Source organism: Vicia villosa, linkage group LG3 (genome assembly GCF_029867415.1).
Source record: "Vicia villosa cultivar HV-30 ecotype Madison, WI linkage group LG3, Vvil1.0, whole genome shotgun sequence".
Taxonomy (NCBI): Eukaryota; Viridiplantae; Streptophyta; class Magnoliopsida; order Fabales; family Fabaceae; genus Vicia; species Vicia villosa.
The window spans coordinates 13291034-13300521 of record NC_081182.1 but is presented as its reverse complement, the minus strand read 5'-3'; the positions used below and the strand labels follow the sequence as shown (position 1 = coordinate 13300521).

The 9488-nt window shown below is 32.9% G+C and overlaps 1 protein-coding gene across 2 annotated transcripts; it reads right to left on the bottom strand.

The window, feature by feature from the left end:
- Window positions 1–4282: 4282 nt before the first annotated feature.
- On the bottom strand, window positions 4283–8976 carry LOC131660362 (uncharacterized). 2 transcript variants are annotated; one of them, XM_058929601.1, is made up of 8 exons: window positions 8302–8976; window positions 8020–8143; window positions 7285–7414; window positions 6437–6473; window positions 6108–6345; window positions 5375–5473; window positions 5196–5293; window positions 4283–4747 (listed from the first exon to the last, which is right to left on the bottom strand). In XM_058929601.1, exons 1-6 carry the CDS (start codon window positions 8521–8523, stop codon window positions 5388–5390), a joined length of 837 nt encoding a protein of 278 aa, XP_058785584.1. In that variant the 5' UTR covers window positions 8524–8976; the 3' UTR covers window positions 4283–4747; window positions 5196–5293; window positions 5375–5387. The 2 variants fall into 2 exon arrangements, with proteins under 2 accessions (XP_058785584.1, XP_058785583.1); XM_058929600.1 differs by having other exon boundaries at window positions 7285–7417; window positions 8302–8975.
- Between the last annotated feature and the right edge of the window lie 512 nt (window positions 8977–9488).

Sequence of the window (9488 nt, the reverse complement as noted above, 5' to 3'; positions counted from 1 at the left end):
TATATATATATATATATATATATATATATATATATATATATATATATATATATATATATATATATATATATATATATATATATATATATATATATATATATATATATATATATATTGCCTTGTCAGTGAAACTTTTTTGAGAGGAAAGTGTTGTACCGATGTCATGCAACTATTTTATTTTAAGAGTGTGATATTCTTGAAAGATTGAGTTTCGTTATAGAACTCAGCTGTTTCCAAATGATCTTCTTAAGATCTCACTAAAATCTTGAGCTTTTAGAGGTTATGCCCACGAACCTTTGATACTGAATCAAGAGATTTTACACTAGCTTATCCCCTTAACCAAAACAATTTTTTTTTCACGGGATTAACTCAGAGACCAAGTAGGGATTTCACTGGCTAAACTAAATAATTAAGCAAAACTTCTATAGGCTGAGTTCTATAACGAAACTCAATCTTTCAAGAATATCACACTCTTAAAATAAAATAGTTGCATGACTTCGGTACAACACTTTCCTCTCAAGAAAGTTTCACTGACAAGGCAATATATATATATATATATATATATATATATATATATATATATATATATATATATATATATATATATATATATATATATATATATATATGGGACGGCTCAAGTGAGAACACTTGTTTATAATGAGAAATGAGAATAATGAATCACGACCATTAAATTTTGATTTGTTGATTTTAATGAACTGGATTGGTTTCTCTTTCTATGTTGATTTAAAATAAATATTAAAGATAATAGAAAGAGAAACCAATCTAGTCCATTAAAATCAACAAATTAAAATTTAATGGTCCTGATTCATTGTTCTCATTTCTCATAATAACCAAGTGTTCTCACTTGAGTCGTCCTCTATATATACATATATATATATATATATATATATATATATATATATATATATATATATATATATATATACACATATGTATATATATATACACATATGTATATATATATATATACATATGTATATATATATACATACATATGTATATATATATATATATATATATATATATATATATATATATATATATATATATATATTGCCTTGTCAGTGAAACTTTCTTGAGAGGAAAGTGTTGTACCGATGTCATGCAACTATTTTATTTTAAGAGTGTGATATTCTTGAAAGATTGAGTTTCGTTATAGAACTCAGCCTATAGAAGTTTTGCTTAATTATTTAGATTAGCCAGTGAAATCCCTACTTGGTCTCTGAGTTAATCCCGTGAAAAAAAAACTGTTTTGGTTAAGGGGATAAGCTAGTGTAAAATCTCTTGATTCAGTACCAAAGGTTCGTGGGCATAACCTCTAAAAGCTCAAGATTTTAGTGAGATCTGAAGAAGATCATTTGGAGACAGGACTAAGCCAACATTAAGACGAACCTATATAAATCTCGGTGGCATCTCTAATCCTATCTCTTTAAACTACGCTATTTACTTTATTGATTTATTTCTTTCCGCTTCGTTTCCCTCTGATTTTGTGAATACTAACACAAATTATTTTTAAGTAAGAAAACACTTAACGTAATCACGAATTGTAAATACCACAATTTACCCCCCCCCCCCCCCCTTGTGCTTAGAGTCACTTGTCCAACACTTTTCAACATTGATTTCTTCCCTCTTTGAGATAAAACTAAGCAACGTCATAATTTCACCCATTGAAACGACAGGCTTCAGGGCAAGAGACTCGCTAAAGTGTTTTGCCTTTAAATTATTTTTGAATGTTCCCACAAACATCTTCTAGTTTGGATGTATTTCCTATATAGTTGGCTCATTGAATCGGGTGAGGTATTTCTTTTGGTACTCTGAGTTCCCCTGACATACATTGAACAAGCTAGTCGTTGAAACCTTTTGGTGTTTACTCGCCAAAAATTGATGGAACAATTTTCTTGAGAGGTCGTGATAACTGGTCACTAACAAACAGGAGGTTCTTGCAGTGCTTGGTTAGAGTAATGCAACTCCTCTATAGCAACTCAAATCTCTACTAAGGCCTCATTGTCGTCGTTGTTGGTACTGCTAGTTATTGTGATGCCTCACAATATTACCAATGAGAGGGATGACCAAGGAGATTGAGTCATAAGTGAGGGTGTGGCCTAGGTTAGTTTTATCAAGGCCTCGCGATAGATACCAATTGTATTTGCGAGAAATACAATAAGATGATGAACCCTCTTACGTGAGAAAATGAAAAAAAAATCTATGTATGTTAAATATGTGACTAATGAATTATCTCTTAAGGGTTAATGTATTTATTTATATGTCTAATTTGTGAATCAAATTGTTGGGTGAGAAACCAATTCTCTCTCAACTGTCTGACTAGAGTGTGAGAATAAGAAGATCGATTATCCTCCAATAGTAGGGGTGAGAATAGGTCAGGTCGGCCTACAGGGCTTATAGCCTAGCCTATTTAAGGTCAGGTCAGGCCGGACCTATTTATTAAAAAGGTCGGGCTTAAGCTTTTTTAAAAGTCTGTTTAATTAAATATGTCAGGCTTAAACTATTAAAAAAGCCTATGAAGCCTTATAGGTCGGCCTATATTTTCATATATATTATAAATAGTTTAAACATGATGGCTTATATATGCATATATATTAGAAAAAAGACTAAATAGTTTGTCCTATATATGCATATATATTAGAAAAAAATGCTAAATAGGTCGGCCTATATAAACATATATAGGTCGACTTATAAGGCTTCATAGACTTATAAGGCTTCATATGCTAAATAATATGGATTAATTGAAAACCTTAATGAGAAACATACTTTTAAATAGGCATTCAAGTCAGGTCAGACTTTTAAAAAGGTCAAGTCAAACTGAAAAAAGAGCCTATAATAAGCCATAGGCCAGGCTGAAAAAAAGAGCTTATAATATGTCATAGGTCAGGCTCATGCCTTATAAGTATATCGTAGGCCAGACTCAGATCTTTTAAAATCTAGTCTAACCTAGTCTATTTCCACCCCTACCCATTAGTAGAAAGAAGAGACACTTTTTTGAAAAATGACAAATACTTACCTTTTTATGGACACATCGTAACCTTTTTATGGACACGTGGTCTAACACCTATTAAAGTGTTTTTTTTATAGACACAATGTGAACCGAGCAATCCACTCCCTGGCATAATGGATCTGATCTTGCGACTCATGACCCGTCACCTAACCTATCAGGTCACGCCCGCTTCAACTGTATGTGGCCCTTCATCTGGATGTGGCCCTTCATGATGCTCTTTGGACTTATTGAATTTATTGAATTATGAGTTATACTCTTCCAGAACTCAATTAAAATTATCAGTCCACTTAAACATAATCGATAATAAATTTTATTTTTAATTTAACATCATTTCTACTGTTTTTAGCATGTTGTTATAATGTAAAAAATTATGGTTTATATATATATATATATATATATATATATATATATATATATATATATATATATATATATATATATATATATATATATATATATATATATATATATATATATATATATATAGGGGATGTATCAAGTAGGAGGAATTTTTAAATAAGAGATAAGAGGATTCAATCCAAACCATTGGATTAATCAAGAGAGAGAAATATATATATATATATATATATATATATATATATATATATATATATATATATATATATATATATATATATATATTTTGTTAATTAAATTGTGCCGTGGATATATAACTATGATGCAATAAAACTAGAAGAACTCACATGATAAACCAAATCCATTTGTAATAGCAATGGGTGTTGGGAAAATCGACATATCAGCCTAAATATATTCCTAAAGTAGATCAAAATTTGGAGATAGTAATTAATAGAGAAAAAGGTCATGAAAGAGCAAAAAGAACAACAACTTATCCCAACAACAGTGCACCAAACCAGTCTATTAAAGTCAAACACTTGTATATATTATTGTGTCAAAAAATTTCCATTTGAGTTATAATTTTGGATGCGTGACAAGTAAATTATGTTTTGACAAAAATAGTTGATTAACTATTCATATTCCATTTGTCAACTCAACCAACAGTATCATGATATCATTAGAAATTGATGATTAGAGAATCAGTCCTGTAGTTGCGGTACAACCTAACACAAGCAACCAACTACAATGATATCATGATAACAACAGGACCACACTGCGTGATTACCGTGACCAACTCTATCAATGATTAAAAAGGTGTTGAGAAAAATCAGATAAGTAGTAGTACTAGAATTTAACGAGGTAGACATGTATGTGACTAAATGCTGATGGTAATATGAACACTAGAATGCGCAATCTTCTCTAATGGGTCTACCCTGCATTAACGGCAGGTTCTGCATAAAATCATAAAATTACAATCATGTTTTGTGGTAGAACCTATGACAACTACTATGCACAAAAGTCATATATGAGGTGATGGACCATCCATCGCCACGAACATCATCGATGACAACTACTATCTACAAACCCAATAATGGACAGGAGGACTAAGGGAATCATAATTTGATTCAGACGTGATTTTCTTTTTACACAAGTTTATTATTTCTACATGGTTGCCAGAAACCTTTTCCGACAACCATTGATCTAATACTACCAACACTCTTCTTGAGTACGAGTAGTATTAGGTATAAATACGGTAGCGTAAACGTCCAAATGGAAGAAGCAGCCTGCATGTTCCATTTTCCTTCGCCATCTGGAGCTGACTCAGACACAACTTTGTGAGCATGACTATATGACCTGCAGTGCACATCATCAAATTTGTTAAAAGCTAATTCTTGTTTCTAATACTAACACATTCAAATTCATACAAACAGAGAACAATCCTTATTGGAATAGACTTCCAACAAGGATCGAGGATACCAAATCAAATATAACATATCTAATTTCACGCTTGTAACAAAGGCTATTTTTTCTATTGCAACTTCCTACGGAATTTTAAGACACAATGTGTACTACTATTCTACTAACAAATATGTGACAGATTTTAGACATAATAAACCAGCTCGCGAACAAGTTGAGCACTCACTACAGTGTGTGAATAAGCCCAGTTATGCCCACTTCAATTGCTTGCCGCTTGGCTTATTGAGTCAAATAACAAGTTGAGTTATGACCTATGAGTTGCTCATGCGCAACTTAACTCATTTCCACCCTGTCATCAAGACCATATATAACATATAAACAATACCTCTAGAATGCAAAATAAATACTTGCAAGGCTAGATTAGAAGCCCGCCACTCAAGTAGCAGTTCCACTGCTCTTAGTCCTGCTGCAAACTAAGGATATCTGCAACAGGGGTTGATTCAAAACATAAGTACATGATGTACACATAGATATGCACTGCAAGATGCTCAGTAAATAGCCCACCTTAATCGCCCCCTCAACCAGCTGTTTGGTCAGGACCGCTACCTTGTATGAACTGAGGAGAAACAATAAATTGTTGGCCTGGAACTGGTGCACCAATTCCTAAAAAAAGCAAACACGTACAATTCACACCCATTTTCAAAGAAATTTGAAGTTTTGCACTCAATAATAATCAGCAGATTTTAATGCCTTGTTCTAAATACAATCTTACAACACTGTACATATGTATCAAATCAAACTAATCATTACAGATTTTTTACTTCCCCATCTATCAGAACTTCCATTGCCCATATTTAAAATATTATAAACCCAACCTTCTATTATAGATTGTTGTACCCTTAATTTTTTACAGAAATCAGTTAGATAACAGAAACTGCCTACATATGCCTTGATTGTGCATTGACCTCTTTGTGGGATGATATACTAAGTACTAACGGCTGAAAAGTGTATGCAATCTGGAGTATCAATGTTTTTAAAAGGTTATTTGCAAATATGTTTTTAAAAGGTTTTTTGCAAATATGTTTTCAAATGAATGTTAATTCCAAGATACGGGTCTTTTGTTTCTCAAAGAATACCTGCTAAGATGGATGTTCATAATATCAGCACTCTTTCCGTCATATAAAAAGTATACAAGGTGCATGAATCAAATTGAGATGTGTGAAATGCATGCTCAAAATGCAACAAAAAGGAACAGCCTGAGTCGCAGATAGAAATTCTTTAGGACAGAGAACTGTACCACTAGGATATGAGGCTTGAATGGCAGGCATAGGTGAAGTTGTCATTGCATTAACACTGGATCCAGCATATGGAACAACCTGATGACCTGGTAATGTATAACCCTGCATTGCTGTATAACCATGACCACCAGGAATAGCTTGACCCATTTGTCCATAAGGATAAATGGCTGTATTCACCCCACCCGGTACGCCATATATCTGAAGGTATTGTTGGCCCGCATAAGGGTTGTACATACTCTGTTAGACAAGATAGAAGAAGTCAGCATCTTACGAATAATATCGACATTTATCTTAAGCCAATTAGAAAGAAAAAAAAAACTAATTTGACCTGTGGGTAGACGTACTCAGGTCCATATGCCGTATACCTGCAAAAATAAAAAAACCACATATAATGTTGAAAAGATACCTCTATAGCATGATTCTGGTGTAATACATCCTGATGCACAATGCAAATGTGGTTGGTTAGGAATACCTTACACATGGAGATTAACATTAAACAATTACTCCTTTCGTCCCAAATTCATGCATATTAAGAAATGTAGTTAATGGTGTTTGAAAAAGAAAAATTACGAGTTAAGTTACTTAACAGAAATACCCTTAATTAATGAAGGAGAAAGATAAATTAAAATAACTGGAAAATAGAGTAGTAAATAATAAAGGACATTAGGAAAAGAAGCATTAATGCTTCATCGATATTGTAAAACAACATATAATTTGAGATAAACATATTTTGCTACAATGACATAAAATTTGGGAAAGAGAGAGCATTAGTTATGACATCCAATTACAATATGCTTTCCATATACAATGGGCCAGTAATGACCAAAGTTCTTAGGATTTTTAACTTCTAACTAACTAACCACTACCACAAGGGTGCTGTATGTAGTGACTTGTGATCGTCGTGTATTGATTGCCACAAAAAGAGAAAGGAAAAAGAATTATCAAGTGTTTGCAAGGACAGGTTGTATAGGTCTAGTTGACCTCACAATTGTTATTTAACCGCTACAAAACACGATGAATGGGTTCAAAATAAGTTAAGTAACTGCTAAATAAGCATGGACACAAAAATAACCATAACACATAAAAGGTAAGAGGATAATTATTTGCAGACTGGCAGTGAAAATAAATCTCAAAACCCAGTTTTTGAAAAAACATGTTCAACGGCATCCCACTCACCCATAAGGAGGATAAACCATTCCTTGTTGATAGCCATAGGAAAGTGGTTGCTGGTAGCCATAACTTCCAACGTAAGCACCACGGGCTGGTTGCAAACTTCCAACATAAGGGGATGCTGGTCTTACCCGTCCTACTAAAGACAAAAGAAACAATCAGAAAAACAGAAGCAGACTGTATTCTATATCGGGAAAATTATCTGGAAACTTCAAATTACAGCAAAATGCTATGCATATCAAGGAAAGAATGATATAATATCGGTTGAGATAAACTCATTTGTTTAAGGAAAAAAGACAGTGGGTTAAAGGATCAATCAGAAATAGCAAGCTCGCTCACTTGACAAAACAGTCAAACAGATAAGCCCTCCCCGTGACATTATCTTGCAATCTTAATAACTGAGGCATGTCAATGCAAGGTTCACATAATAAATAAATAAATAAAACAACTGCAAATAAACAACTTGAGAATTAAATTCCAGTATTCCCATTTAGGTAAAGTATGGAACACAATATGAAGCAACATGACCCTGACACGGACTCATCAACACCGGTAATAATTTGAAAAAATGAATGTATTAAAAGTAGTCAAAAGTGTCGGTGTCGAATTTGGATACCGACCCTGACACGAACACACATTTTTTCAGAAGTGTCGGTGCTATAGAGAACACAACAACCACGAAATGGATGTAAATGTAGCATAAGTAAATTGGGCTAGTAAATTCAAAGTAGGGAATAATACCAAAAGGGATAGGAGGGCGCGGACGACCAAGCGAAGCCAAATTACAATTGGCCCTTCTACCATCAATAACAGGACTTGGATCAACACAGGCTCTCCTAGCAGCTTCTGGATCACGGAAAGTCACCTATACCCTCCAATTCCATGCAGGTAAGACAGAAATCAAGTCATTCTATAGTAAATATGAAATACAAATCATACAGAAATATACAACAAATCATAGAAAAATACAAAGAAAGAAACAACAATAATGGCAACAACATTAATAAAAGCAAAGATGCTCACAAAACCATAGCCTTTAGATCGTCCTGTATTCTTATCAGTAATAACAACGGCTTCAAGAATTTCCCCAAATTGATCAAAGTAACGCCGCATAGTCTCGCTCTGCGTCTCCCACGCCAATCCCCCAACAAACACCTTAGTATAAGTCGTATCTCCAAACGGAGAATTCAGCAATTGAAACCCCGAACTCGAACTCGATCCCGAACCCGGACCCGGATACGCCATTTTTTTTTATATGTGTATATAACAACAATCAATCAAAATCACTTCAGTTCCACACGCACCCACGGAAAAAGAAAAACAAAAAACAAGAGTAATTAAATTATGATAACGAGAGTGGGTGCGTGTGGATGGATGAGTATGAAAAAGAAGGAAGAGAGAGTGGAAATAGAAGGGGGAAAAAGGGAAGAAAGAAAAACCCTAGAAAAGAAAAGAGAAGGAAAGTGAAATTGTTGGTATTAATGAAAAATGGTTGTTGATGTGTGATGACAGGGTGGAGGAAGAGAAGGAAAGTGGAAGTTATTCATTCTAATCTTATATTTAGATTTTGGATGCGTTGTGAAAAGGAAGTGTGTTATTATTATGAGAAAAAGATTGTTGAAAACCAACAGGAGCAAGTAACGGAAGAGAGAGAGAGAGAGAAAACGGAACGGGGAGGACAGGACAGGCGGGTTCGGTTTTCGAGAATTCTTAATTCTAGTTAACACAACCGGACAGCCTAAGATGCTGCTCATTTCGGGCCCACTTATGCCCTCTCCAGCCCTTTTCTTTTCAGTTTTTTTTTTTATTTAAAACTGATTTTTTGTTTTGTTTTTTATACTAAGAATGATTACTCGTATTTTATTAATAATTATTTTAAATATAAAGTCACTTATACTTTTATAAATCGAATTTTATAGTCCTGTGCAAAAAAAGAAAAAGAGTTTTAATTTTTTTGTGGAAATTTAAATAGATTAGTTTTTATTTTCATATCATAAAATTAATTTTAAATTTTCTTGGTGAGGATTAGAGGAACTTTTTTATGATTTGACATTTAGTAATTCAGACTATTTGATCATTTTTGAACACTTTTATTTTTTTAATTTATTGTAGTTTTTATTTTTTAATTTTTATTTTATTTAAAATTTGATCTTTTATTTTCAAATCTGAGTTACTAATTTTTTTAGGATTTTAATCTTCCGTTTTAATTC

Bases quoted from the DNA above. Each gene is read 5' to 3' on its own strand.
- LOC131660362 (XM_058929600.1), bottom strand. From the start codon at position 8,523: ATGGCGTATCCGGGTCCGGGTTCGGGATCGAGTTCGAGTTCGGGGTTT. The intron at 6,474-7,284 runs GTGAGTGGGATG...TTATTTTTGCAG, and splicing joins ATGGTTTATCCTCCTTATGG to GTATACGGCATATGGACCTG. The intron at 6,346-6,436 runs GTCAAATTAGTT...CTTGTCTAACAG, and splicing joins CTGAGTACGTCTACCCACAG to AGTATGTACAACCCTTATGC.